At 60.8% G+C, this 27,760-nt stretch overlaps 1 protein-coding gene across 5 annotated transcripts in view; it reads left to right on the forward strand.

Moving 5' to 3' along the window:
* PTPRF (protein tyrosine phosphatase receptor type F) overlaps positions 1-26,783 on the forward strand; it is an 84,438-nt gene extending 57,655 nt beyond the window's left edge. For 2 of the 5 annotated variants that reach the window (XM_069588936.1, XM_069588937.1), the window contains 23 exons: positions 2,525-2,830; positions 3,511-3,704; positions 6,846-6,872; positions 8,175-8,292; positions 8,373-8,951; positions 9,657-9,754; positions 9,915-10,168; positions 10,265-10,358; positions 11,010-11,222; positions 11,499-11,653; positions 14,107-14,222; positions 17,993-18,090; positions 21,117-21,240; positions 21,405-21,580; positions 22,292-22,411; positions 22,706-22,860; positions 22,936-23,221; positions 23,322-23,500; positions 23,714-23,840; positions 24,023-24,148; positions 24,397-24,551; positions 24,631-24,766; positions 25,117-26,783. In XM_069588936.1, coding sequence (XP_069445037.1) covers positions 2,525-2,830; positions 3,511-3,704; positions 6,846-6,872; positions 8,175-8,292; positions 8,373-8,951; positions 9,657-9,754; positions 9,915-10,168; positions 10,265-10,358; positions 11,010-11,222; positions 11,499-11,653; positions 14,107-14,222; positions 17,993-18,090; positions 21,117-21,240; positions 21,405-21,580; positions 22,292-22,411; positions 22,706-22,860; positions 22,936-23,221; positions 23,322-23,500; positions 23,714-23,840; positions 24,023-24,148; positions 24,397-24,551; positions 24,631-24,766; positions 25,117-25,185 — 3,905 coding nt within the window. In that variant the 3' untranslated portion in view covers positions 25,186-26,783. The remainder of the gene's footprint in view (positions 1-2,524; positions 2,831-3,510; positions 3,705-6,845; positions 6,873-8,174; positions 8,293-8,372; positions 8,952-9,656; positions 9,755-9,914; positions 10,169-10,264; positions 10,359-11,009; positions 11,223-11,498; positions 11,654-14,106; positions 14,223-17,992; positions 18,091-21,116; positions 21,241-21,404; positions 21,581-22,291; positions 22,412-22,705; positions 22,861-22,935; positions 23,222-23,321; positions 23,501-23,713; positions 23,841-24,022; positions 24,149-24,396; positions 24,552-24,630; positions 24,767-25,116) is intronic. The other 3 variants (XM_069588938.1, XM_069588939.1, XM_069588940.1) reach the window with 3 other exon arrangements.
* Positions 26,784-27,760: the final 977 nt, after the last annotated feature.

Below are 27,760 nucleotides of genomic sequence, written 5' to 3' on the forward strand. Positions count from 1 at the left end.
TCCTGTGAGGCCCCTGATGTCACATGGGATTGTGTGAATGCGCTGTGTGTGACTTGGTGTTCCTGGATTCATTCTACAAGCACCTGCCACACTCCTGCCAGGGCCCGTGCGCCCTGCTGGGAGTACCACAACCATGACGTGGCCTCTGCCCGCGGGGGTCCTCGTCTAGTGGGGAAGACAGACATTAAACCCACAATTACCCAAATGAGCTTTTAATTATATTTGTGTAAAGTGCCGTGGAGGAAACAAACAGTGGAGGGAAGATGAGACGGGAAGCTTGTGTGATCTGAGGGGCCGAGGGGGCTTCTTTGGGTGACATGGAAGCCCTAGGCAGGGGTCAGCAGGTGCCAAAGACCCTGAAGCAGGAAGGCGCTTGGTTGTGGTCAGGGCGAGCAGCCAGCTGGTATGGCCAGAGCAGCCCCCGGATGACAGCATCAGGGCTTAAAGAAACAGGAGCCTAGCTGAGGGTGAAAATCGAGGGACAGCCCGACAGCACGCTGGAGACAGGAGAGGCTGTGTGCGTCGGTCTAGGCAAGTGGTGGCGGCTTAGGGGAGCTGGAGGTGGGGGTCGTGGTGGTTTTGAGAGCTGTCTGGGATCCCGCTGGCCAGACTTCGTGACAGATTAGGTGTGGGGCTGGGCTAAGGGAGAGGGGTGCCTCGGGGGCAGCCTTATACGTGGTGTGCAGACCTGGGAGGAGAGTGGTGCTGCTCACTCCCTGGGATGGGGAGTGAGACAGAAGCAGGCACGAGGGGCACACCTGGTGCCGAGGCCCCCAGGCTCAGGAAGCTGTGTGCCATCCGGGCGCTGATGCTTGGCGGGTGGCCGGGATCCAGAGCTGGGCCTGGAGGTCAACTGAGAAGGAGGACCAGGGATGGGAGGGACTCTAGGAGATGGGGGTGTCTTGGAGGTCAGATGAAGAGGGTTTCAAAAAGGAGACCAGATGTTGCTGCTGAGGGGTCAGGGCCAGAGCGTGACCACTGGCTGTAGTAACATGCAGGGGTGGACCTGGCGTGAGGGGCTTAAGCCAACTGGAGCCCCAGGAGGCGTGCGTGGGAGACACGGAGGTAGAGACAGAGGCTTAGCTGAGAAAGGGGACGCCGCAGCTGGTGCAGTAGGGGAGGCTGTGGGGCCAAGGATGGGATGTAGGAAGACTAACATGGGAAATCTTGAGCACACATAAACGTCTTTGGAATTGTGTCCACAAGTAGACAGTGTGGAAAAGAGGATAGTTGGCACCTTGGGAAGGTGGGCAGAGCACAGGCGAGGGGAGAGGCTGGCCTTGGACAGGAAGGTGCTCCCTTCCTTCCTGGGGTGGAGGAAGAAGAAACCCGTAGCCAAAGCTGGCCAGGTGGTGGGTTTGGTAACAAGAGATGCAGGAGCTGCTGTCTGGAGGCCTTGGTTTTCTCTGCAGAGTAGGAGATGGGGTTATCTGCCGAGAGGAAGGGAGTTTTGAGGAGTGTGGAGGTGGTGGAAGGTGTTTTGCGTCAGGCGGCGTGGTGGGGGCTGGCAGGCAGAGAGCAGGGGCCAGCAGACAAGCGTGGATGGTCCCGGGAGCCGTGGGCACACATAGAGCTCTCGCCAGCGTTGGCAGGTTTTTCTGCCTGCCCCGTGTGCTGCCTTGGAGAAGGTGGGGGATGGGGTCATTCAGAGCCTGCTGCAGGCAAGGCAGGAGCTCAGGGTTTGGCATGATGGTATGAGTGGTGAGGGTCTAAGCTGAATAGCAAGGGCAGTGAGGACGGTAGGTCAGCAGATGGGGACCCTGGGGCTGCAGGGCAGGAGGTGGGCTGGGCACCCTGAGCAGCTGAGCTGGGCCATGAGATGAGGGCCTGTCGGAGGGTGTTGGAGGCCAGTTGTAGAGAGTGGCAGCATCTGGGGCAGGACCCCCGCAGTGCAGGGAGGAGAAGGCTCTGAAGGTGAGGGGCTTGGGAGCCAGTGGGTTGAGGGGCTGCTGGCATCCCGGGCAGGGTGGTGGCAGAACTCACGATGAGAACCCCCCCGCGATGACAGTGGAGTCCTCAGTGGGACTGGGGTCTGGGAATGATGGGTGAGGGTCCCTCCAATGGGCCCTTTCCCTTAGACTGCCCCAGGGGTCTTGCGCCCTGTCCAGGCAGACACAGGCTCAGGCCGCCTCGTGCCAGATGAGCCATTGAGTCACTTGTCCTGAGGAGGGGGAGAGCTGTGGGCACAGCCGTGAGCGGTTGTAGGCGTGAGCAGGGATGAGGGTGGCGTGGCCTCCGTTGCTTGTGTGTGTCTGATGCCGTGTGTGTTTCATATGAGATGGTGGATGTGTGAGGCGCTGCGTTAGAGGCCTGCCTGTGTGTCTGTGTGTGTGTGTGGAGAGCCTGCGGTCTAGCAGGAGAGCTGGGCTGTCCAGTGGCCAGTGGTGGCAGCTTGCCTGGAGGGGCCCCGGGAATAACCACGCCACCCCTCCGGGAGTAGCCCGCCTGGGTGAGTTTCCGCTCGCCATGCCTGTGGCCCCCCACCCTCCATCTGCCTGCTTCCCCCCCCATTTGTCTCCCCCAGCCCCCTCCGCACCCCCCCAGAAGGTGACGTGTGTGAGCGTGGGCTCCACCACCGTCCGGGTAAGTTGGGTCCCGCCGCCGGCCGACAGCCGCAACGGCGTCATCACCCAGTACTCGGTGGCCTACGAGGCGGTGGACGGCGAGGACCGCGGGCGGCACGTGGTGGACGGCATCGGCCGCGAGCACTCCAGCTGGGACCTGGTGGGCCTGGAGAAGTGGACGGAGTACCGGGTATGGGTGCGGGCGCACACGGACGTGGGCCCCGGCCCCGAGAGCAGCCCGGTGCTGGTCCGCACCGACGAGGACGGTAGGCAGCGCCGGGGGGCAGGTGAGGGGAGGGGGCGGGGGACAGGAGAGCTGCCTGCTACGGGTGAGGATGCACGGAACAGCCCGACAGGACACTGCAGGCAGGGGAGGCTTGTGCCTTGGGCTAGGCAAGAGATGTCCCCACCGGACGCCCAGGGCTCAGCCTCCCGAGCGCCTCTGGGGGACTCCCCATCTTCCCGGTACAGGCTTAATGGCCCCGCCTGGGGAAATGGAGCAAGTAGGACAGCCTGTGCCTGAATCCCAGCCCTGGGGCTCCCCAAGCAGGGGAGCCTCAAAAGGCTGAGGCCAAAGAGGGAGAGAACCAGGGAGACTGGTGCTGGAGACACTAGTGAGGTTCATCTCACTAGACGTCTGGGTGACATGGGCCCAGAGGAGACAGCACAGATTGTGCTGACTCGGGCAGGTCGAAGGCCTGGGGCCCCACCTCCCACCTTCGCCCTCCTCCCCACCAAGTGAGGCAGTCTTGGGCCCAAGGGTCACAGAGTCCCAGGCTCTTCCCCGTGCAAGTGGAGGGAGCCCTCCACGTTCATCTGCAGGGCAGACAGTCTAAGGCAACTGCATCAGGGGTAGTGGTGTGTGGAGGCATGGCCCTGGAGCTGCGCTGTGCCTGCCCGACTTCCTTCTCCACACACCTGACTTCCTCCTCCTCCTGGTCCCCAGTGCCCAGTGGGCCACCGCGGAAGGTGGAGGTGGAGCCGCTCAACTCCACTGCCGTGCACGTCTCCTGGAAGCTGCCCGTCCCCAGCAAGCAGCACGGCCAGATCCGCGGCTACCAGGTCACCTACGTGCGGCTGGAGAACGGCGAGCCCCGTGGCGCCCCCATCATCCAGGACGTCATGCTGGCCGAGGCCCAGGTGTGCCCCCGGGAGGTGGTGGGGTCGGCGGGCAGGCGGGGAGACTGTCGCATTTTACTTCCTCTTTGGAGCCTAGGTTCGCTCCCCTCCCCTGCCTGCTCTCAGAGGGCCGGTGACACCAAGACAAGCCGTGGCATTTGGGGAAGCGCTGAGACCAGGAGGTTAGGGCCAGCTGCCAGGATCACTCCCTCCTCTGTCTTGGGTCTGCCCGAGCTGTCCCAACCCAGGCTCGGCCAGCCCCACCTGCCCTGGTGGCAGTCCCAGCCTGGCAGTCACCTCTGGCTCAGCCACCGGTGCCAGCAGTGTGGAGCCTTGTCGGCATGCCCCCAGGCCTCATCCCCCCACCCCTAAGCCCTCCTTGGTGGCTTGCAGGAAATGCACCCGCTGTCTGTTAGGCTGGGTTTTCAAGCTGTGCCTTCCTCCTCTCACAGCCGGGGCGGTCACCTCCCCTCTTCGGCTGTTGTCCCGGCAGAGTTCTGTGAATCGGGCCGGGCTGATGTTTGCTCTCAAGGGCTGGGCTCACAGCCCGTCTCACTCACACCTCTACAGCCTTCCGTCTTCAGGGGATGGTGCTTCTGCCCAGGATCTTGGGGTGAGATTCCTAGGGTATTCTCAGCACTGGTTGGCTATCCAGAAGGAGAGCCTGGGGCACTGGGAGACTGTGCAAGTGAGCCAGAACTTCCCAGGAAGCGGTGGCTGAGCTCAGATAAGAGACCAGGTCTCAGGATTCCTGGGAAAGGCCTGTAATTGCTACCACGACTTCCCTCCCCACACATTCTGTTGAAGATTCACGACACCTGGCGGCGTGTCTGTGCTGAAGGGCTTTCTGTCCAGAATCAGGGCCGTGAGGGGGTGGAGCCTGATATCCCCCCAAGAATGCAAAACTGCTCCCCCCACCCTCCGCCCCGTCTTGCTCTTCACACCACCCCCGTCCCGCAGACCGGGATCGGACCGGTGTTCTTCAGGCTGCACTTAGGGCTGGACTCACCCATAGGCAGGCAGGCTTTCTTGTCCAGCTGGGTTCAGTTTTCTGCCCAGAGGGCGCACTCTGCCCAGCGATAAGGGAGCAGGGGGAGAAGGCGGGCCTGTGACTGCATTCCTGGGGCAGGTTGAGGGCTCTTCCTGGAGCCTCCGCGGGTGGACACACCCACCCAGAAGCATCCCGGGAATGGGCTCCCTCCGGCCCCGCCGCCCCAGGGGCGCCAGCAGCACAGCTGCAGCCACTGCGGCTCCAGAGAAGCTGCTTCTCTTCGGGTGCCCCCTTCTGGTCCCAAGTGGTTAGGAGGGAGCTGGGCCATAGGACGCAGGGCACTGTCCTCTTGATCTCAGTCTCCTGTGACAGGAGGTAAACATGCGCCCGAGCTCTAGGGAAGCTGAGTGAAGGTGGAGGACCCGCCTTTGTAGCCCCCGACACCCGGACTGGGTCATTGTGCTCCAGGCCAGGAGGTGAGCAGATGGGGCCTGGTCCCCAGCCTGGCCACGGGGCCCAGCTGTCCCCTCAGTGCCTGGTCAAGGACATCACAGCCTGTCCTTCCCCACAGCACCATCTGCTCAGCCCAGGCCGCATCAGTGGCATGCATGCCCCCCACGACTGTTTGGGCAGACTTGTCTCTTTCATGTGTGTGTCTCCATCTCAAGTGTGTTTCTCGTGGTCGCTGACTCCACCTCCCCGTCTCTTTTCATCCCTGTGGTCTGTTTTTCCTTCCTCTCTGTTTCTCTCTCTCTCGCTGACTGCATTTTCATCTGTCTGTTCTCTTCTCTCCTGTGATCCCTTCCGTCCTCTGGCCCTGTGTTTTGCCTCAACCTGTTTCTCTTTCCCTTCTTGTCTGTCAGCCTCCCCCTTGCAAGGCCCTCCACACCTACGCCTGGCTTGGATAGCAAGGGCATCCCCCATCCCCCTAGGCAAGGAACCTAGAGCAGGGCTGGGCCCAGCCACACCTTAGAAAGTGGCCGAGGCCAGGAGGGACGGCCAAGGGCCTCCTCCCATATCTTGTCGCACACTCCTTGCAAGGACTTTCTAAGACAGCTTCCCAGAACAGGAGCAACTGGGATTGTTGGACAGATACCAGACCAGCACTGTGAGGTGGTTGGACCAGAGGACCCCATGGTCTGGCGATGTCATGGCCCCGCTTCCTGTGCTGTGCTGGACAGCTCTCACCCCCCAGCCCTCCAGTGCCCCAGGACCTTCCTCTCTCCACCCTCTGTGCACCACAGCCTAGAGAAGAACGTATTGAGAATCAGCAGCAGCAGTAGTGCCAGCCCAGATCTGTGCCTTCCTATCTTGATGTTCAGGCATCCTGGGAAGGAACTGGGTCTTTCCCAGTGCCTGTGGGGCAGGGTCCAGACTCTGAACTTGGCACTCACAGCCTCTGTCATCTTGCTGACCAGTCTGCCCCGCCCCTTCCAGCGGCATGTCTGTGCTGAACGGCTTTCTGTCCAGAATCAGGGCCGTGAGGGGGTGGAGCCTGATTTCCCCTCTAGAATGCAAAACTGCGCCCCCCCCCACCCTGTCTGGCTCTTCACACCACCCCCGTCCCACAGGCCGGGATCAGACCAGTGTTCTTCAAGCTGCACTTAGGGTTGGACTCACCCAAGGAGGCAGGGCTTTCGTGTCCAGCTGGGTTCAGTTTTTTGTCCCTTCGTGGGACATCATCACTTGCCTGGAGCACACTGCATAGTTTGTCTTCCCGAGTGGTATGCTCCTGAGAGTAAAAGGAGATGCTGTGAATGACCATACCAGGACAGCAAGCTTAGACCAGGACTGTTCCCAGCAAACCCGTACAGCCACTTCCATGTACAATACAGACACTTCGGTGTCTCCCCACCCCTCTGCCTGAGCTGTAGGACCCACCCCCTCAAGTCTGGCAGCCTCTCCCTCTAAGCACCTCCACGCGGCGCCCTCCAACCCCTCAATGTCAGGGTGCCCTGTTGCTCTGGCCCTCTGCCCTCCAGGTCTCCCCTCCTCAGCCCTGGTGCCCCCAGCTGGGCTTGTGAGGCAGGGGCTGGGATCTTTGGATGGCGAGTGGTCCTGGGGTGCCACCCCTCTGGCCTGTGCCTGCCACCAGCCTTCCCCCAGCCAGGCCCCTGAGGGCCAGGGCCCTTCACATCCTGTCTCCCTTTCTCTCCCTCTCCCGCGGTCAGTGGCAGCCAGAGGAGCCGGAGGACTATGTAAGTAAGAGGTGTGCGAGCGCGGGCAAGACCCGGGTTAGGCTGGGCTCATGGGACACTCCCCCTCCCCCGCCTCTCCTCCCAGCCTGAGCCGGCAAGATCCACAGGGCACCAGCCACACCTGGAGAAAATTGGCGTTTACGCCGAGCCCCGAGCTGAGCAGCGATTGGCATTTTCTCTAATCCTTACTTCTCGCCTGTCAAGCAGCAATTTCAGGCCAGTGTTCGAGATCGACCGGGCCCTGGCCCTTGCTCTGGCCAGATGGGGGTGGAGTTAAATCCGATCCTGATCATTAGGCCTTATTGATCCCTGGAGTGAAAAATCACCTGCTCCAGGCCCAGGCTGGGAGGCGGGTCTGGGGGCTGGGTTCCGGCATTGGTGTGTTCTGGAGCCCCAGCCCTGGGAGACCCTCCAGCCAGGGCAGAAAGGGCCTGCGAGGGTTTGGTGGCGGCTGCAGCAGCCCCACTCAAGGCTCAGAGCTGGAGGGGCGCCAGGGCTGGTGGTGACAGCTCTGTTCCCACTGCGCGGTGGTCCCCTCCCTCCTCCCACTGTTCCCTCTGTGTGGTGTGGCTTGGCCTCCCATGGTGTTTTTCCGCATGTCTCTGGAAATGATGCCTTGGCTGGAAATGGGCATATAGGTAGGGCCTGCCAAGGCAGGGGGACACTGCCCTGGCTGACTTTTCAGGCGTCACTGGGGACAGTATGCTCCCCAGGGTGGGGGTTCCCTGTCCTCTTCATCTCTCCTCCCTGCCCCAGCAAGCTTTGCAAGGCATACGGTGCTCACAGAGCCAGGGCCTGGGTGGGGACAGGGGTCCTACTCTGTCCTGCAGGGTGGCGCCTCGGCCCGCCCCTCCACCTCCCTCTGTGGCGTGTGTGTGCATGCCTTAGTGTCTATAGGTGGCCCTCCGCCTGCGGGTGCAGGAGAAGCCGCAGGCTGCATGGGTGTGTGTGACAAGGGCCGAGCGAGGTGCTGCGTGTGTGCGAGGCTGTCTGCCCTGTGTGTCACGTGTACCCGGGCCCCACGAGGTGTCATTCACAGTACAATGCAGTGAAGGAACAGTGTGGCCCTTTGTTCTTGTCTGAAAGGAAGAATGAGCAGCTTGTCTGCCCTAGGCTTGTGGCTCCCCGGAAAGGCTGGGTCCTCCTGGGCACACATCCACCTGCCTGTACTGCCTCCCGCAGGGTCCAGCACTGCACAGCCCCCCTCCCAAGACCTCTGGCCCCGTGTGCCTGGGGTGGCTGGCCCGGTCTGGTCCCTCCTTGCTCTCCTGTGATGGGAATGGGCCCCTCCTCCTCCTTTAGGAAACCACCATCAGCGGCCTGACCCCGGAGACCACCTACTCCATCACCGTGGCCGCCTACACCACCAAGGGGGACGGTGCCCGCAGCAAGCCCAAAATTGTCACGACCGCGGGGGCAGGTGAGTGAGGGTTTGGGGTCGGGAGCTGAGGGTGGGGCCGAGAGGAGGGCAGGGCCGGAGCCCAGTGTGTGGCTGTTCAGTCCCAGGACGGCCCACCATGATGGTCAGCACCACGGCCATGAACACGGCGCTGCTCCAGTGGCACCCGCCCAAGGAGCTGCCCGGGGAGCTCCTGGGCTACCGGCTGCAGTACCGCCGAGCCGACGAGGCGCGGCCCAACACCATCGATTTTGGCAAGGATGACCAGCACTTTACGGTCACTGGCCTGCACAAAGGGGCCACCTACATCTTCCGGCTCGCTGCCAAGAACCGGGCCGGCCTGGGCGAGGAGTTCGAGAAGGAAATCACGACCCCCGAGGACGTGCCCAGCGGTTTCCCCCAAAACCTGCGCGTGATAGGGCTGACCACATCTACCACGGAACTGATCTGGGACCCCCCAGTGCTGGCGGAGAGGAACGGGCGCATCGCCAACTACACCGTGGTGTACCGTGACATCAACAGCCAGCAGGAGCTTCAGAACGTCACTGCCGACACCCACCTGACGCTCTCCGGCCTCAAGCCAGATACCACATACGACATCAAGGTCCGCGCACGCACCAACAAAGGCGCCGGCCCGCTCAGCCCCAGCATCCAGTCCCGGACCATGCCCGTGGAGCAAGGTGTGTGCTGCGGGCACGTGGCTACGCCTGGGGACCTCTGCTCTCCTTGACTCACTGACCTCTGGCGACTGTGAGCCACCAACCTCTGGTGTGTGACACTCCAATCTCTCATGACCATGATCACTAACCTCTAGTGAACAGGCGCCACATTCTCTGTGTGTGGCCTCTGACCTCTGCTGTCCTTGGCCTACTGACCTCTGCTGGGCAACTCCAATCTCTCGTGACCTTGACCCACTGATCTCTCATGACTGCATCACCGCTCTTGGGTATGCAACACTAACCTCTTGGGGCCACAACCCCCTGACCTCTAGTGAACACGGTCCACTGTGCTCTGGTGCGCGGCCACATGGCTTCTCGTGACCGAGTCCCACTGACTTCTGATCACTCTAACCTGCTGTCTGTAAGCTCCAGCTTCACCCGTGCCCTTCTGGAGAGCCTGACCACGGGTCCTGTGGCTTCTGCCCTGCTTGGTTCTCACCATGAGGAAGAGCCAGGGCTGGGAGCTGAACTGTGTGCAGTGGAAGCTGGCGGGAGTGGGGCTCCTGGCCCTCTGCAGCCATCCCTAATCCCCCACACCTTGCCGCCCGCCCCCCCCCCCCCCCCCCCCCCCCCCCCCGCCAATCTCTTCCCAGCGGGGAGCCCTCCAGGCCCATTTATCCCCCTTAGGCAGCCAGAGGTGACTCCTCCCTCCTTACATCCCTACAGTGTTTGCCAAGAACTTCCGTGTGGAGGCTGCAATGAAGACATCCGTGCTGCTCAGCTGGGAGGTGCCCGACTCCTACAAGTCAGCAGTGCCCTTCAGGGTAGGTGGGGCCGGCCGGCCCGACACACGCAGTCCCGCTGCGGGGCCCACGTCGCAGTGCCCGCCCACGCGTCTGCGTTCACAAAGCCCTGTCCCGCAGGCCTGGGAGGGGGCCCCTCACCTGAAGGCGCTGCCTGCGCCCCCTTTCCCCTCCCGTGCAGATCCTGTACAACGGGCAGAGCGTGGAGGTGGACGGGCACTCCATGCGGAAGCTGATCGCAGACCTGCAGCCCAACACTGAATACTCATTTGTGCTGATGAACCGCGGCAGCAGCGCGGGGGGCCTGCAACACCTCGTGTCCATCCGCACGGCCCCCGACCTCCTGCCGCACAAGCCACTGCCGGCCTCAGCCTACGTCGAGGACGGCCGCTTCACCCTCACCATGCCCCGCGTGCAGGACCCCGCACTCGTCAGGTGTGCAGACACGTCTCGGGGGGGTGGGGGAGGAGGGTGGGGCTGGTCATGCAGGAACGAGGGGAGGACAGTCCTGATTCGCCTCTGCCCACCCAGGTGGTTCTACATCATGGTGGTGCCCATCGACCGCGTGGGAGGGAGCATGCTGGCGCCACAGTGGAGCACGCCCGAGGAGCTGGAGCTGGACGAGGTGCCCGGGGACCCGGCCAGGGCAGCCCTGATGGCAGTCCCATTGCACTGGTTGGCTGTGCCCCGGGGACTCCCCCCAAACTGGAATTATTCTCTGATTGGCAGCCTGCCCGCGTCTCTAAGGAGACGCACTCTGAGCTGGCTCCTGGGAGCTTTCAGAGAACTCCTGGAGGGCTTACCGAGACCTCCCCAGAGGGGTTTGTGGAGGATCCCCTGGGGTGTGAGGTGACAGAGACATCTCTCAGATCTAGAGAATATCGGGCCCTGTGATCCTTGCAGTCTCCAGGGGTCTAGAGGCCACAGATGGGCTCGAGTGGAACCCAGCAGTGGTGGGCAGCCAGCCCTCTCTGGTGAGGGTGAGGGGCAGGTTACCCAGAGGGCCCCTTCTTAGCAGGTTGGCTGGGAGGAATGGCACTGCCTGCTGGTGCCTGGCATGATTCTGCACGGACAGTGAGCAGGCTAGGCTCAGGCCCTTAACATGGATGGTGAGCCTAGCCTCAGCGTCAGGCCAGGCTCAGGCCCTTGACATGCATGGTGAGCCTAGCCTCAGCGTCAGGCCAGGCTCAGGCCCTTGACATGCATGGTGAGCCTAGCCTCAGCCCAGGAGCATGTGCTCCAAGGCCCCTGTGTGACTCCTCTGCTCTGCTGCCAGCTGCTGGAGGCCATCGAGCAGGGCGGCAGGGAGCGGCGCCGGCGGCAGGCAGAGCGGCTGAAGCCATACGTGGCCGCTCAGGTGGACGTTCTCCCGGAGACCTTCACCCTGGGGGACAAGAAGAACTACCAGGGCTTCTACAACCGGCCGCTGTCTCCAGACCTGAGCTACCAGTGCTTTGTGCTCGCCTCCCTGAAGGAACCCGTGGACCAGGTCTACCCGAGACCCCGGGCCTGACCAGACACCCCCAGACCGTCTCAGACACCCCAGAGGCCCCAGACCTGCACTGCGGTCTCAGGGCACTAACCCCTAGGATCCAGAAGGCCAATCTGACCTGGCCCTAGGGGCCCAGTGAGCTGAGCAGGCCCAGGTCAACCTCTTAGTTCCGGGAGACCCGGCCCAGAGCCCTTTCTCCAGGATTGGGGGTTGGAGGATGGGCAGTCTCACCCCGGGGCTCACCCGCTCTGCTGTTCCTCCACTGGGTCACAGAAGCGCTATGCCTGCAGCCCCTACTCCGACGAGATCGTGGTCCAGGTGACACCAGCTCAGCAGCAGGAGGAACCCGAGCTGCTGTGGGTGACGGGCCCTGTCCTGGCAGTCATCCTCATCGTCCTCATTGTCATCGCCATTCTTCTGTTCAAGAGGTGAGCACTCTGGTGGATGGCCAGCTGCCGTGGACCCCCAGGCCCGCCCCAGCCAGGCACATGCAGGCCGGGGCAGCCACGCCGGCCTGCAGCTTGGGGTGCACGCTCCTGGGCTCGGAGGGGAGCCAGGAGAGCAAAGCAGTGTGTGTGCACGCCCACTGGTGTGAGCCTGGGTGTGATGAGCAGCCGCGCATCTTCACAAAGGATTTGTTCAGGTGCATCCCTGGGCCATGTCCGTCTGTCCATCTCTGTGTTTTGGTGGATATGAGCCTGTCTGTCTCTCAGCTTCAAAACACCACCTCCTCCTGGCCTCCTACCTTCAGCATCCCCTCTGCCACCAGCCCTAGATGACTCCCAGCCTGTCTCCCCTGCCGAGGCCTTGAGAGGTCCAGACCCAGCTCCAGGTCCATGTGCCCACGGACACTCAGTTGACAGACGTTTATTCAGTGCCCGCTGTGACCACGCCATCCACAGCTTTCCCAGACAGAGGGTGTGTTGAGCCTCCTCACAGCCCTCCCCCCAGGGTCCCTGTCACAGGGGATGGGCCCCCTCCTCCCTCCCACTCACCCCCCAGTCTCTCGTGAATATCACTTGACCTGCCCCCCACCCCACCGTGAGCTCCCCACGAGGTGATGCACACGCACATGGCACGCCTCAGTCCTGCCTCTTGCATAGCTGCAGCCTCCTCCTCTTCTCACCGTGCCCGTTCCTCTCTGTCCTCCTCCCAGCCTGAAGGGTATTTGCAAAGATTTACTTTATCGCCCTCAATATAAAACTTGGCTTTAACTGGAGAGTTTTATAGCTTGTCTGCAGCCTGACGGTCCATCAGATGCCTGGCTGCTCTGGCCCCTGCCACCACCCCTACATCATCACCGGCCTGGCCTGCGCCCCTCCACTGCACTCTTGTCCCATCCTTGGAGACGCCTTTCCAGGCTCTGGGGCCACGAGGCTCTGCCAGGCCCCTCCCACTCCCTGCTCACTCTGTCCCCCACTGTCTGGTGGTGCTGCCATGGGAACATCGCTGGGCCTGTTTCCAGCACCCAGCACAAGGCTGTCAGCGCCCGCTTGTTGGTCCTTGTGTCTGCACACAGGTACACACCCAAGGGGGCCTGTGCCCAGTGCCCCGTCTCTCCCTGCCCTCGACCCTGACCCTTGACCTAGACCCAGTGCCTGCTACCTGAAGTTAGCTCCTTCCTCCCAGGCTGAATAGGGACAAGCTTGCCTGGTTCAGGGCTGGAAGATCCCTGGGTGGGGAGCCTGAGGAGCGACTCCCACGCCCACTCAAGCCCCCTCCATTGCCATCTGGGTCCTGGCGTATGCCAGGAGAGGTGACCCCCTCCCTGTGAACGCCACGTGGGTGCCGTAGATCGGCCCGCAGTGCCCCCCTGTGCCATGAGAGGGCCTGAGTGTGTGTGGCCGAAACAGTGACGGTTCCTTTCTTCTGTCCTTGCCTGTCTCTCGGGACCTAGTAAACAAGAAAGGTAGGAGTCCTTCCTTCTCTTCACACGCCTCCCCCTGCACTTCTTGTCCCCGTGCGCACTGCGGGCCCATCGGGGAGGGGCGCTGCTCAGGCCAGAAGCCGCCTGGCCTGCGGCTGTCTGGTCAGCTCAGCAGACGCCGGGGCTGGCTGTCACCCTCTCCACTTCTGCCCTGCACAGGGGCTGCCCCTTCTCAGGACGCAGGCTTAGCTCAAAACTCTGATGCTGCCCGTGCATGCACAGGCCGACTCGGAACTCCCCAGAGCCTGCCCCCAGGCTCCCAGGTATCTGAGGTCACCGCAGCGCTGCAGGAGACAGAGCCTGGCCTGTGTGCAAGGAGCGCCGGCTGCAGGGCAGTGGAGAAGTGTGTGGTGCACACTGACGCACACTCGCATAAGTTTCCTCCCCGACACAGCTGTGTCCACTGCGCAGAAGCCGTGGACACTTGGCAGCAGATGGGCCCCACAGTCTGTCTTTGATCCTGTCCCTGTAGACTGGGGAGCCGAGGCCAGCAAGGGAAGACTCTGCCCAGCTAGGGGAACGCCTTCCCCTGCTGCTCTGCGCCTTTACCCTGATCCCAAGGGCCGGACAGCGGGGGCCCAGCTCTGTGATGTTTGCATATCTTATGTGTTGTTTGCATGTCTACTGCTGGTGACTCCTGCTGCCTCAGCGTGGGGGTCTTGCGGACAGCAGCCACTGCCCAGCCGTGACCTGTCCCTGTGGGAAGGAGCCACCAGCCTCTGCGACCCCTTCCTTTCTTGCTGTGCTGGCCCACTGTCCACTCCTACCCCTGCTCCCTCCCCATCCCACCCTGTGAGGCTGCTCTGGCCCTGGCTCCCCTGCGCTCAGAGACCCCAGGCCGGGATGGGAGGGGCAGAGCTGTGGACACAGAGCTCTGGGGCAGCCGGCCATGCCACGTGTCTCTGTCCTCTGCCTGGACCTCAGTTCTTACCAACCACCCTTCTGCCTCTCCAGGAAAAGGACCCACTCCCCATCATCCAAGGACGAGCAGTCAATTGGGCTGAAGGACTCCTTGCTGGCCCACTCCTCCGACCCTGTGGAGATGCGGCGGCTCAACTACCAGACCCCAGGTAGGGTGGCTCCCCCAGCCTGCCTGCCCCGCCTGGGTGTGCCGGTCTCCGCCTAGGGGCCCTGGCCTCACCCTGGCCCCCGTTTCCTGTTCCTGCCTTCCCCCCTTCTCCCTGAACCCATCGACTGTGATGAAGTGACCAAGGAACCCCGTATCCAGTGGCCGGGCAGGCGCTGCAAGGCCTGGAAGCCTCGGTGGGTGGGGTGAAGCTCCTTAGACCCTGACCTGTCTTCAGTCAACCCCTCCAAATATAGGTCCAGGACCTTCACAGAACCCACATCCCAGTCCCGGGGTGGCAGCCCCTGTATCTGCATTCTGACCCCTGCACCCAGAAGAGGGTTTATTTCAGGGGGATGGCTCATCAGATCTTGTGGCAGGATGGGGATGTCTGCACCTCACCCTTCCTGATGGCTGGGCCCAGATTTTCCGTGTGAGCCCTAGGACCCAGCACAGGACCTGGTGCCTGCCCCTCCTTCCCCACCACTATCGTGGGCTCTCTGGATATCATTCCCTGTCTGCACCCCAGCAGACACAGCTCAGACTTCTTCCTGGGAGAGGAAGGGTCATTCCTCGGCTCCCAGGTGCTCTTTCCATCATGACACCTCTCACCCTGGGCGGGGGTTGCCTCAGTGACAGTCTGAGCTCTGTGAAGCCAGGAATTGTCTTCCCCCACCACCATCTCTTGGGTTGTGCACATGGTGGGTCTTGTTGAGAGCCTGTGAATGAGTGAGCTATAGCACACACAGGGTTTGTGTGTGCACGAACTACTTAGCCCTGAATGCTGAATGACCGCATCATTTCATGGCTGGAAACAACAGCAATGATGTTAGTCTCACAGCTTTTATGAGTCAGAGATTCAGACAGGAGCATAGCAGGAGCAGCTTATTTCTATTCCAGAATATCTGGGCCCTCGGCAGGAAGACTCAAAGGCTAGAATCATTTACATGAGAGATCAGCAAACTGGCCTGTGGCCAAATGTGGCCCACCACCTGTTTCTGAAAATAAAGTTTTATTGGAACACAGCCATGCCCTTTCATACATGTACTGTCTGTGGCTGTTTTCACTCTAGAGCAGTTTAGTAGATATGATACATACCATATGTCCTTAAAGCCAAAAATATTTACTCTCTGGCCTTTTATGGGAAAGTTTCCTGACCACAGAATTCTGGAGACTCGTTCATTCTTGTGTCTGGTGCTTGACCCTGGAGTCGGCTATGGGTCTACCTGGGGTTTTCGGCTCTCTTCCTGCACCCTGGGCTTCCTGACAACACTCCGAGTGCACGTGTCCTGAGAGGGAGAGAGCCAGGCTGTTGCAACCAGGTGTGGTGGAATCTGCGAGGAATCGGAACTCTGGGGTGCTCGGGTCTGGAGGGCAGAGAAGCTGCCCCTGAGAGGGATGTGAAGCCCTAGGGGCCTTAGTCAGGCAGAGGGGCTGGGAGAGAGCTCCTTTCGGTGACAGAGGCAGGTGCATAAGCAGCTGGGGGGCACTGTGTCCTGTAGCATTGGAGCCCAGAGCTGAGTCTGGAGGGTGAGTCACAGAGGGTGCCTCATGCCAAGCTAAGGGGTTTGGACTTCATCTTGAGGGTGCCAGGGAGGCACGAAGGGTTTTCAGCAGGGGAGCAATGGGGTCAGAATTGAGCTCTAGAAGCGTCACCCTGGCTATGGTGTGGAAGGCAGATTGGAGGGGAAGAACCCGTGGTGGCAGACCGTTGTGAAGGTGCTGAGGACCTGGCCGTGGTGCTGGTTATAGGGGCCTGGCTGAGCAGCAGAGCTTGGGCTTGATTCCCCGTGGGGTGAGGAAATAGGGGCAGGGGTCCCAGGATGGCTCTGTGGTTGCTGGTTGAGCAGTGGGATGGCAGGTCCACGGGGACCTCCACACCGACATCTTGGCGGGAACCACAGGATGGGGAGGTGCCGAGGAGCACGCAGTGGTCAAAGCCTGCAAATAGATGAGCTCTCCCCGGAGAAGGGCGCATCGAGGGGAGAGTGCGGCCCAGGAGCAGCCAGGGAGGGAGCTGGAGTGTTGAGGAAGGACAGATGCAAGGATGGCCAAGGATGGGGAGCCAGACAGAGAGAGGAGTTCCTCTGAAGCCAGGCTGAGGGGGCTGTGCGAGAGCCTGTGGCTTTGGCGGTTGGAACCTTGGAGAGGTCCGAGTCCCGGGCAAGGAGCCTTTCAGTGGGTTGAGGCACTGTCAGTAGGGGATGAGCCAGTGGATATGCAGGCCCTGCCGGGATCTTGGTCCCTGTGGCTGTGGGGATCTGAGAAGGGAAGGCAGGGTGGAGCACAGGGGATCCGAGGTGGTGTTATAAGGGATGGGGGACCAGAAAGTCAGGAGGCCGTGGCCTGGGGCGGGCCTTGGGGCAGGGCATGGTGAGGGTCATCAGAGGTGCTGAGGTCAGGGAACGAGGCTGCTGGCTGGGAGAGGGGTCTCTATGCACAGGGTTAACCAGGGAGGGGAACCAGTGACCAGAAAGGAGGGTTGGCTGGAATGGTGGCACCGCTGAGGGTCCCCCTTCCCATGTTTTTAGTTCAGCAAATGTTTATTATTTTCTCCTGTAATCTAACTTTCCTTCTGAAGATGCTTGAAGTGCACAGCAAAACTGAGAGCGACACAGTCCCCATCTGCCCATCCTTACCGGGGACTCACCCTTCTGTTTCTCGCCACACGTGCCTTCCCTCTCTCTAAAAGCACACTTTTCTTTTGCCAAATGATCTGGAAATAGCCAGGGTCAAACTTGGTTACCAGAGGCCACGAGGTTGGCTTGGACCTAGAATTTCATCACAGGAAGAGGCCCCCAAGGCCGTGCAGGCTCTAGGGGGTGGGAGACGGGCGTCTGTCACTTGGGCGGGATGGAGCAGAAGGGGCTGCGTGCGGTGGGCCAGCCCTCCGAGCTCCCCAGACCCCCACTGGCTGCGATCCAAGGGCAGTGTAACCAGAGGTTAACGGGTGTCCTTCTCTGGCCCCGCTGTTTTTGTTCTTTTTCTCTGCAGGTTCCAGTGTCCCCAGTTGCCCGAATATCTCAAGTTAGTTTTTCACGCTCCCCGCCTGGGGCCCACTCTGGCTTCTGTGTGTCTCCTCTATCTCTCACCCATCGCCTCTCTCCTCCCTTGAGCTCTTCTCTTCCCTTTTCCTGTCTTTGCTCCACCTTCTCACCGCCCTATCCCACTCTCTCCTCGCCTCTCCCCGTTCCTCCAGCCGCCCCCTCTTGTCTCTGCCTCTCCCACCTCCCGACTCAGTCCGACTCCCTTCCGGTGCCTCTCCCACCTCCTCGCCCCAGTGCCTCCCTCCTCTCCTCTACCTCTCCCCCTGAGCTCTTCCTCATCACTCTGCCGTATCTCCGTACGTCATGATCACTCCATCCACATGCTGGGTGCTGGGACGATGAGGTCACAGAGCCTCCCATGGTGACTGGCACCTTGAGGGCAGGAGCGCTGTCCAGAGGAGGGCCCGCGGGCGGGGCACAGGCTGAAGCAGCCCAGCCCCATCCCGTCTGCTGCCCTCCACCTGGGCGTCCGGCCCTGACCTGGGAGGAGGGCCAGCCACTCAGCACCACGTCGCGAGGCCATGCCCACTCATGCCCACGGCATACATCCCCCCGCCCTGACCCTTCCCGCCCCCCGGCCGCCGTGTGCCTACCACCCCTGTCGCCGCATGTGCTGCTGTCTCCATGCCAGTCACACGTGTTCACATGCGCACATCCATGCATCGGGCTGTCTGCCCCCCGCTCAGGCCCCACGCTAATTTTGCTCATGTGCCCGCCCTGCTCCCAGGTATGCGAGACCACCCGCCCATCCCCATCACCGACCTAGCTGACAACATCGAGCGCCTCAAAGCCAATGACGGCCTCAAGTTCTCCCAGGAGTACGAGGTGAGACGTCCCTTCACCGCCACCGCCCCCACCACCATATGCCTGGCCCCAGGCCAGCTCCTGTCCTGCCTCAGGCCCCTGCTGTGTGTTTGGGGAGCGGGTGGTGGGCTCCAGGCTGCCCAAGAGCACAGACTGAAGGGGTCAGCAGTAGCCAGTGGGGAAATCAGCTTCCTAGGTACCGGGCCTGGTCAAGACCTTTCAGGCATGCCAAGATTAGGACACAAAGTCACATGCCCCTGTGCTAAAGGAGGCAGATAGAAGGTCATAAACACAATCAGTAATAACAGCTGGCATTTGTAGAGAGCTCCCTGCCAGCCAGCTCCAGGCTAGGCACTCTACATGCACCATCTATTTATGTCCTCCCTGCAACCCTATGAAATGGGAACTGGTGTTAGCCCATCTTACAGATGAGGAGGCTGAGGCTCTGAGAAGGGAATGACTTGCCTAAGGTCACGTCACTGATGAGTAGTGGAAGCCGTCTGCAGCCTGTGCCTGCACATGCGTGTGCTCAGAGTGTCTGTCACAGAGATGGGGAGTCTGGGAGCCTGGCTCCTGCCGCCTGGGCTGCATAAACCCTCCTGCTCCAGGTGCTTCCTTCACTGCGGTTTCTACCCTGCCTGCTTCCAGGAGGCACTAGTGGTAAAGAACCCGCCTGCCAGTGCAGGAGACATAAGAGACGTGGGTTCGATCCCTGGGATGGGAAGATCCCCTGAGAAGAAAGTGGCAACCCACTCCAGTATTCTTGCCTGGAGGGTCCCATGGACAGAGGAGCCTGGTGGGCTGCCGTCCACGGAGTCACAAAGGGTCATGCAGAAAGTCACGACTAAATCGACGGAGCATGCGTGCACGCTGGGGGCTCAGACTTCAGAGCACTGCTCCACGACCTGGAGTCAAGGCTTCTCGCTCCCAGCTGGAGAGGTGCTTTGCTAGTGAAGGAGGAGATAGGGAGAGCCCAGACTCCTCTGAGGAGTACTGGTGAAGGTGTTGTTAAAGCATCTTCTGCCTCAACCCCACTCAGTCCCCGCTCCCGGCACAGGCCTGGCAGGGGATTCGCCTTGGTGGATGATGGATGGGTGGGTGGGTGATTGAAGGGCTAGCTCTGCCCTGCCTGTGCATCCACTTCCCTCCAGTCACACGTCCACCCTCCACTGTGCTTGCTGTCCTGGGCACCAGGGCTCCACTTCCAAGGGCTGTGGGTCAGGTTTCTGCAGAGGAAATTGAGCTTGGCAGGTGGATTGATGATCACATCTGCCTAGAGGACAGGGTGCTGCCTCTTCCTGTGGAGCTCCCACTGGGGGGCCTGCCCTGCACAGGGCCCCACCACAGCAGGGATGGAGCCACTGAGTCAGGCTCCCTGCCTTCAGTTCCCATGAGGCCTCCACTCATCCAGTTCCACGTCCCACTAACCCTTCCTCCTGTGGGGCCCTGCACCCCACTGTCCAGGCCCGCGGTGTCCTCCTCTCACCTTCTGCCACTTTTCTGCTCGCATCTGTGCTCCCCTTACAGATCTTCCTCCTTCAGGAAGCCACCTCTGGCCACCCTGGCCAGCCGAGAGCTTTTCTGCAGCCAGGTTCTGATAGCTCTGTTACCTTTAATGATGAGCGTCATCAAGCACTTAGCCTGTGCTTGCCACTGGGAGTGTGGAGACAAGTGCCCACAGGGAACTCAGTCAGTAGGGAGATGAGTGCAGACGGATACATAAATGTGACCTTGTGCCATGTTGGTAAATATGCAGATATGCAGAGAAGGTCCTCCGACAGCAGCGCGAAGCAGGCAGGCTAGGGGTGGGGTGTGCTGGGGTCTCACAGAAGTGTTCACTGACCTGGGGAGAGTAACTGGCTGGTGCAGAAGCCATCAAGCAAGTGTTGTGCTGTGCTGAGAACTTGGGGTCGTATTCATCTGTGAAAGGAGGGTAATAATAGAACTGGTTTCATGGGAGGATTGGGAGAGGGAATACAGAGCGCAGAGAATAGCGCCACACACAGGGTAAGTTTTTGCTGAGAGTCAGCTGCTGCTGTCATCCAAAGCGACAAAGAACCATGGAAGGCGTTAAGCAGAGAGTTGATCATCAGATTGGCATTTTATAAGGATAGTTCTGGCTGCAAGACAGAAAGAGGCAGGGAAAGGGCAAAGGAAAGAGTAAGGGAGATGCCCAGTCTGAGCAGGGGTGGCCCAGCTGAAGCCCTGGCAGCAGGCTGGCGAGAGCCAAGGAGCTGGGGGAGCACTGGGCCGTGGTGACGGATGAGACGGGGGGGCACAGAGGAGTTTGGAGGACGACTGGCAGGTTGTGGCCACGGCTTTGGGGTAAATGAGGACAGAGCCCTTCACCGAGACGGAACCCCAGCAGCAGAGCCAGGTTTGCACAGGGGAGCTAATGAGCTCAGCTTGGCAAGGGCTGAGACTGAAGAAGTGTGGGGCATCCTGGTGGGATGTCAGGGGCCAGTGGGCTCTGCAGACCAGGGCTCAGGGGAGACTCTGGGCTACAGCTGAGTTACGTCAGCTCCAGCATATGGCCATGAGGTCATCCAGGAAAGGTTGGAGAGTGCAAAGAGGGCCTAGGAATGAACCCCGGAGAAGCACTGTGTCCTGCCTCCGAGAAGGAACAGCCGGAGAGGGAGGAGGAGAGCTGGGCGAGGCCATGCAGCGGTGTCTGGAGCCCAGCAGCATTGGGTCATGCACAGCTGGCCGCCTCTCACTTCTGCCCTCGTTGGCTAGCTGGTTGCAGGGCTTGAGGGACTTCCCCTGCCCACTCCCCACCTCTGCCACTCTCCTAGGCAGGGGGATTTGGTACCTTGGTGAGAGGAGTCTTCAGTCTGTCACCTTGCTGACCAGTTCCATGGTAGTCTCTGTGCTCCATCACTGGGAAGCTGGGGCTCAGCCTTCCGCAGCACCACGGGACAGAGCCAGTGACTGTGGCCTGGGAGCAAAGGCAGATGTGGGCACCACCTGGAAGGCCGGGTCTCCTGGGGGCACTAGGTAGAGATTGGCTATTACCCCTCTCCACCTGCCTCCTTCCTTCCCTGCAGTCAATTGACCCGGGACAGCAGTTCACGTGGGAGAATTCAAACCTGGAGGTGAACAAGCCGAAGAACCGCTACGCCAACGTCATTGCTTACGACCACTCTCGAGTCATCCTTACCTCCATCGACGGTGAGCCTAGGGCGGGAGGGGGCCCTAGGCTCGGGGACCCCTCCCGTCCCCTGGCTCTCTTCCTCCTCCTCCTTACTGGGTGACATCTCCTCCTCCAGAAGAGGCCCGCAGACTAGGTTGGAGGCCCCGAGATAATGCTCTCCCGTGTCCCTTCCTGCCCGTAGGTGTCCCCGGGAGCGACTACATCAACGCCAACTACATCGACGGCTACCGCAAGCAGAACGCCTACATTGCCACGCAGGGCCCGCTGCCTGAGACCATGGGCGATTTCTGGCGGATGGTGTGGGAACAGCGCACAGCCACTGTGGTCATGATGACGCGGCTGGAGGAGAAGTCCCGGGTAAGGCTGTTCAGGTCCCTGCTGGGGTTGGAGGGGGGTCAGGTATAGATACTCGGGCACCCCTTCGTGTCCCTGTGGGAAGACGCCCTTCAGGGGACTTGCCAAGTGCTAGTGTTCTCCTGGGTTGTCCTCGTATCCCAGCTGCTGAGCGCTCCTGGGATGTGGTGTGTTCCCCAGACGCCAGTGGGTTCCTGCCGTGTTAATATGTTGTCCCAGATGCTGTCATTTTCCAAGAATGTTAACATGTCCCCCAGTTACTGCATGTATCTGGGATGTTCACGTGTTCCCTAGATGCTAGAGTGTTGCTGGAGCCTTAACACATCTCCTAAGTTAATTAGTGGAATAGAGCTGCTGTTATCTGCTTTTGCACAGCCAAGCATTGACTGGAACATAAAATTTACAGAGCTTGAAAATGGTGTATAAACGTTATGGGTAAATTTGGCAGAAAATGCACCTGGTGCAATCTGGTCACGAATAAACGATTTTCAATTACGTCCTGTGTTCGCCTCACAAGGCCAGGGGTGGCGGCCTAGTGTGAGGCCCTGATTTGGTCTGGTGAGGGGGTGGCATGATGAATCTGAGATCTCGGGACCAGGGGCCTGGCAGCTAGCACAGCCGGACCTTCCACCAGCTCCTGCCCCGGGCCCTGCCTGTCTGAGCCTTTGGGTCCCTCTAACACCCTTGCCTGCACCCCCTGCTGTCCCTCTGCAGGTGAAATGTGATCAGTACTGGCCAGCTCGTGGCACCGAGACCTACGGCCTCATCCAGGTGACCCTGCTGGACACAGTGGAGCTGGCCACCTATACTGTGCGCACCTTTGCGCTCTACAAGGTATAGCCCTGCCCCGGTGCCTGGGCTCAGCCTGGAGCCTGTGAGCACCATGGTCTGAGCGTGGTGTGCTGGGGGAGCGGGGGCGGGTGGGAGTCCAGTGTTGGAGGTGTGAGCAGACCATGCCGGCCGGTGCTGTGGGCGGGGTAGATGGAGGCAGCACCTGAGTTCCTTCAGGCTGCCCCGTGTGACTTCTGAGTCCCGTTGGAGAGCTGGGGTCTGGCCTTGGTGTTGGGGCAGGTGGTAGCAGGCATGCGCCTTGGCCACTCACTCCATCTCTGCTGCCATCCTCCGCAGAGTGGCTCCAGTGAGAAGCGGGAGCTGCGTCAGTTCCAGTTCATGGCCTGGCCAGACCACGGAGTCCCCGAGTACCCGACCCCGATCCTGGCCTTCCTGCGGCGGGTTAAGGCTTGCAACCCCCTAGACGCGGGGCCCATGGTGGTGCACTGCAGGTGAGGGGGTGCTGCCCCCCGGGGTGGGCCAGAGGGGAGGGAGGCCTCTGCCCAGGCTGAGCCCTGTCCCTGCAGCGCGGGCGTGGGCCGCACGGGCTGCTTCATCGTCATCGACGCCATGCTGGAGCGGATGAAGCACGAGAAGACGGTGGACGTCTATGGCCACGTGACGTGCATGCGGGCGCAGCGCAACTACATGGTGCAGACCGAGGACCAGTACGTGTTCATCCACGAGGCGCTGCTGGAGGCCGCCGCGTGTGGGCACACGGAGGTGCCTGCCCGCAGCCTCCACGCCCACATCCAGAAGCTGGGCCAAGTGCCGCCTGGGGAGAGCGTGACTGCCATGGAGCTGGAGTTCAAGGTGGGCTCGGGGCTGGGCCTGCCCGGCTCCGGCGCCTGGACCGGGCCGTGGGGCCGGCCCCCCAGGAAGCCCGGCCTGACCACCCCTTCCCTCTCGTTAGCTGCTGGCCAACTCCAAGGCCCACACATCCCGCTTCATCAGCGCCAACCTGCCCTGCAACAAGTTCAAGAACCGCCTGGTGAACATCATGCCCTACGAACTGACGCGTGTGTGTCTGCAGCCCATCCGCGGCGTGGAGGGCTCTGACTACATCAATGCCAGCTTCCTGGATGGCTATAGGTCAGCATGCTCGGGACTGCCCACCATGCCTATGAGTAGCTGGGCGCACGCCTGGCCAATGGGAGGCACGACAGAGTCGGGCTGGCCCGGGAGACCTGGGTGGGCTTCCTAGAGGAGAGGTGATCTGAGTGGGACCCCAAGGGACTAGGCAGCCATAGGGAGACTCGAGGGGCAGTGGCACCTCCAGCATGTCCCGTCTCGTGTCTGCCCCAGACAGCAGAAGGCCTACATAGCCACACAGGGGCCTCTGGCGGAGAGCACCGAGGACTTCTGGCGCATGTTGTGGGAGCACAACTCCACCATCATCGTCATGCTGACCAGGCTTCGGGAGATGGGCAGGGTGAGCACGCCAGCAGCCTTCCGCAATCACATCCATTCCCTTCCAGCCCCGTAAGCATAGCTGCAGACCCTTACTGTCGCCTGCAGCTCCCAAAACCTCTGGAGCCTGGCGCTCCCCTCCCCTGCTCCTCTCCTCCCCACCTCCGCCCCTTCTGACCCCAGGGCTGGGCCCTCTGTCCACAGGAGAAATGCCACCAGTACTGGCCTGCAGAGCGCTCTGCTCGCTACCAGTACTTTGTTGTCGACCCGATGGCCGAGTACAACATGCCCCAGTATATTCTCCGAGAGTTCAAGGTCACGGACGCCCGGGTGAGTGGACAGGGGAGTGTGTATATTTGCATGAAGGCATGTTTGTAACACTGCCGGAGCCCCTCTGGGGTGGGGGCTGCCTGCATGGTACCCCAGCTCCAACCATAGGAATCGAAGGTAAGGTGTAGAGGTGGTGAGCCCATCTCCCAGGATGGCTTCAGGGTGCTGACCTGTGCTGCTGCACTGCCCGCCTGGCCAGGGGGTGCTGCCACTCCAGCCCTGACCCTCGGCCCTGCCACCTCTCCCAGGATGGGCAGTCGAGGACGATCCGGCAGTTCCAGTTCACAGACTGGCCGGAGCAGGGCGTGCCTAAGACGGGCGAGGGCTTCATCGACTTCATCGGGCAGGTGCACAAGACCAAGGAGCAGTTTGGGCAGGACGGGCCCATCACGGTGCACTGCAGGTGGGGCTGACCCCGCGGAGGGCTGGGCAGGTCGGGGGCCTGGGGGCAGGAGCCCTGACCCAGTGCTCTCCCTGGGCAGTGCTGGTGTGGGCCGCACCGGGGTGTTCATCACACTGAGCATCGTCCTGGAGCGGATGCGCTACGAAGGCGTGGTTGACATGTTCCAGACCGTGAAGACCCTGCGCACACAGCGCCCAGCCATGGTGCAGACGGAGGTATGCAGGCCACTGGCCAGGCCGAGGCTGGCTCCTCCCAGACATGCCACTGGCGTTGCCCGAGGTGCAGGGGAGGGGTGAGCCGGACACACTCCTCGCTCAGCAGCTGTTGCACTGGGTGCCGGTGGTATGCCTGGCTCCCAGCTAGGGTCACACATGGCAGTCCTTGCAGGGGTACACGATCTAGGGGCAAACTGGGGTGGCAGGGGGGGAAGCCCGAGCAGATGTCTGGGTCCAGCCCCTGCTCCTGGCCAGCAGAGGCTAAGTCCATGACCCGCTGGCTGCAGCGCATGTGCCCTTGGCCATGTTGGGGGGCATCCGCCCATGCTGACTGGCCCCCTGTCCCGTAGGACCAGTACCAGCTGTGCTACCGCGCGGCCCTGGAGTACCTCGGCAGCTTTGACCACTATGCAACGTAACTACCGCCCCCTCTCCTCCGCCACCCCCGCCTGGGGGCTCCGGAGGGGACTCAGCTCCTCTGAGCCATACCGACCATCGTCCAGCCCTCCTGCACGGATGCTGTTGGGACCACAGCATTTCAGGAACATTGCCACACCGCACAGAGAGCCCAGAACTGCCCTGGGCGAGGGGGTGGGCCCGCAGGCAGGCGCCACGGCGCGGTCTCTGTCCGCCGCTAGGCCTGCCCCGGAGCCACTGCGAACTCTCTGTTCTGCTGACGCGGTTCTCATGCTTCTCATGGGGTGGGGGGATGGGAGCAAAGCCTCCCTTTTTATACATTAAGTGGGATTATAGACAGGGATTATAGCCTCTTCCCTCTGACTTTTCTTTTTGCAAATTCTTAACTGCAGACTGGGCTGCTGTGGGGGACGGGGGAGTAGTTTGTTTTCTCCTTGAGTTCACTTTGGATCCTTTCCTTTGGTGCGCCTTTCGCTGCTGCAGGACGGAGCGTGCCTTCCCCATGTGTGTGGAGCCGGGGCCGCCAGCCTGAGCGGAGGCACCGCTGATCTGGCTGCCCTTCCAGTCCTGCTGACAAGACCCTGTTTCAGCCAAGTGCAGGGAAACACATTTGGGGGGTTTAATTTCTGTTCCATTTTTCCGTAAGAGCCTTATTTGAGGCCCCACAGACAGTGGTGGGGGAGAGGAAGTGGGAAGCCCTCGCCCCAGTCGTCTATTCCAGTGCGTGCGTACCAGTCGCAGCCCAGACCACAGATATGTCTGGGGGAGCAGGCGTTCCTCATCACCGTCGTGTTTTGCAAAGGTTAAAGATAAAGCAAAGACGAAAAACAAACAAAAAAATCCAAAAAAAGAAAACCCAAGAAAAAAAAGAGAGGTACCCCCTGGCCTCTGCTTCAAACCCCAGAGAGGGTAGGTGACTCTGGGTGCCTGGGGGTTCCCTCTGGGAGCCCTGCCTTTTGTCTGGCATTGCAGGATGGCACAGTATTGGTAGGCTGTGGGTCTGGCCACATGGCCGAGACGGTGGGCACTGATCAGGGTGTGTGCCATGCCCCACACACCTCAGGGCCAAGCAGGGGTGCGGCTGGCCGTTCAGGTCCAGGCCAGTGGGCCTGGTAGCACATGTCTGTCCTCCGAGCGGGGGCCAGATGACTTCCTTCCCTGGTTTGCAGCTGTCTTCAAAGCCCCCAAGGAGCTCTCTTTTCCACTCCTTCAAGATGCCCTCCTAAACCAATGTGGCAAGACTACTGGACTTCTCTCAATGGTACTATCCTCAACCCTTATTATCTCGGCTTGCTGAGGGGCAGGGAGAGGGCCTCTTCCTCTGGGCAGCACTATCTAGGTAGGTAAGTGGGGGCGGGAAGGGTGCATAGCTGTTTTAGCCGAGGGACGCGAGACGGACGTCCCCAGGTCTAGCTAGGCTGTCAAGACCAACAGTCCAGGGTTGGTGATGTTGAGTGAGACATTCGTTTTTACCTTGTGGACGCTAGTGCTGTAGAGCTCACTGTTGTACACAAGTCTGTTTTCTATTTGTTAAGGAAACTACAGCATCATTGCATAATTCTTGATGGTATTAAATTTGAATAATCAGATTTCTTACAAATCGGGTCTCTTGTCTCCACTCTTTCTGGAATGCGAGTCTGGGCTGTCCGTCCCTCGGGGTGGGTTCTGCCAGTTTCCTGCTCCTCAGGAGACAGTGTGACTGTCCTGAGGATCTGGTGACGAGACGGGCTCGCGGGATGGTGAACAGTTTCAGATGGGAGCCTGAAGACTGAGCCACCAGGTGTGTGGAGGGAGCCACTCGCGTGAGCCCCGGCTCCCGGGGCTGGCAGCACACCCCCTGCCAGATTCTGGGTCGCCACATCCCCTTCCTCACCTCCTCGCTCTCCTTTTCCCCTGCTGTGCGGAAGAGAATGGCACTGTGGAGTGGCGGCCACGACCACATGGAAATTGGTTAGAGGATACTAGTAATTCCCGCAGTGTGGGTGTGAGACCCGGTGTGGCCCTCCGGCTCCTGGACACAGCACCATTTGTAGTGGTCTCTCCACTGGTAATCAGATAAGTCCTACCAGGGTGGAACCTTGGAACTTCTGGGGACAAGGGAGACAGACAAGGTCCAGAACAAGTGGAGAAGAGAAATACGTGTGATCAGCAGTGACTAAACTAGAGAGAGTATCATGGTGAGCCCAACACACAGGTGCTAAGGCAGCACCTCACCCTGCAGCGGGCTCAGGGAGGGCTTCCTGGAGGAGGTGATGTAAGCCACCCTAGTGTTACATAGGCTAAGTAAGGCTTGCTTTCAAAAGATGAGAACAGCATTTCCAATGGAGAGAGTAACTTGTACAAAGACTTGGAAGCAAGAAACCAACTAACATATGATAGACTACAGAGAACACCCATGACTGGGGTAGACGGACATAAGGAGACTGCAGGCAGCTGAGGGGCTTGAGCTGGTTGTGGACTCCCTGCTGGGTGGCGAGCCTCTGTACCATGCTGAACAGAGGCTCTGAACCATGCCTTTGAAGCCTTCGCTGCCCCCCAGTGTTGCCAGCAGTCTCTTTGGTGGCCGTGGTTTCTCTA

The sequence above is a fragment of the Ovis canadensis genome, chromosome 1 (genome assembly GCF_042477335.2).
Source record: "Ovis canadensis isolate MfBH-ARS-UI-01 breed Bighorn chromosome 1, ARS-UI_OviCan_v2, whole genome shotgun sequence".
NCBI classification, from domain to species: domain Eukaryota; kingdom Metazoa; phylum Chordata; class Mammalia; order Artiodactyla; family Bovidae; genus Ovis; species Ovis canadensis.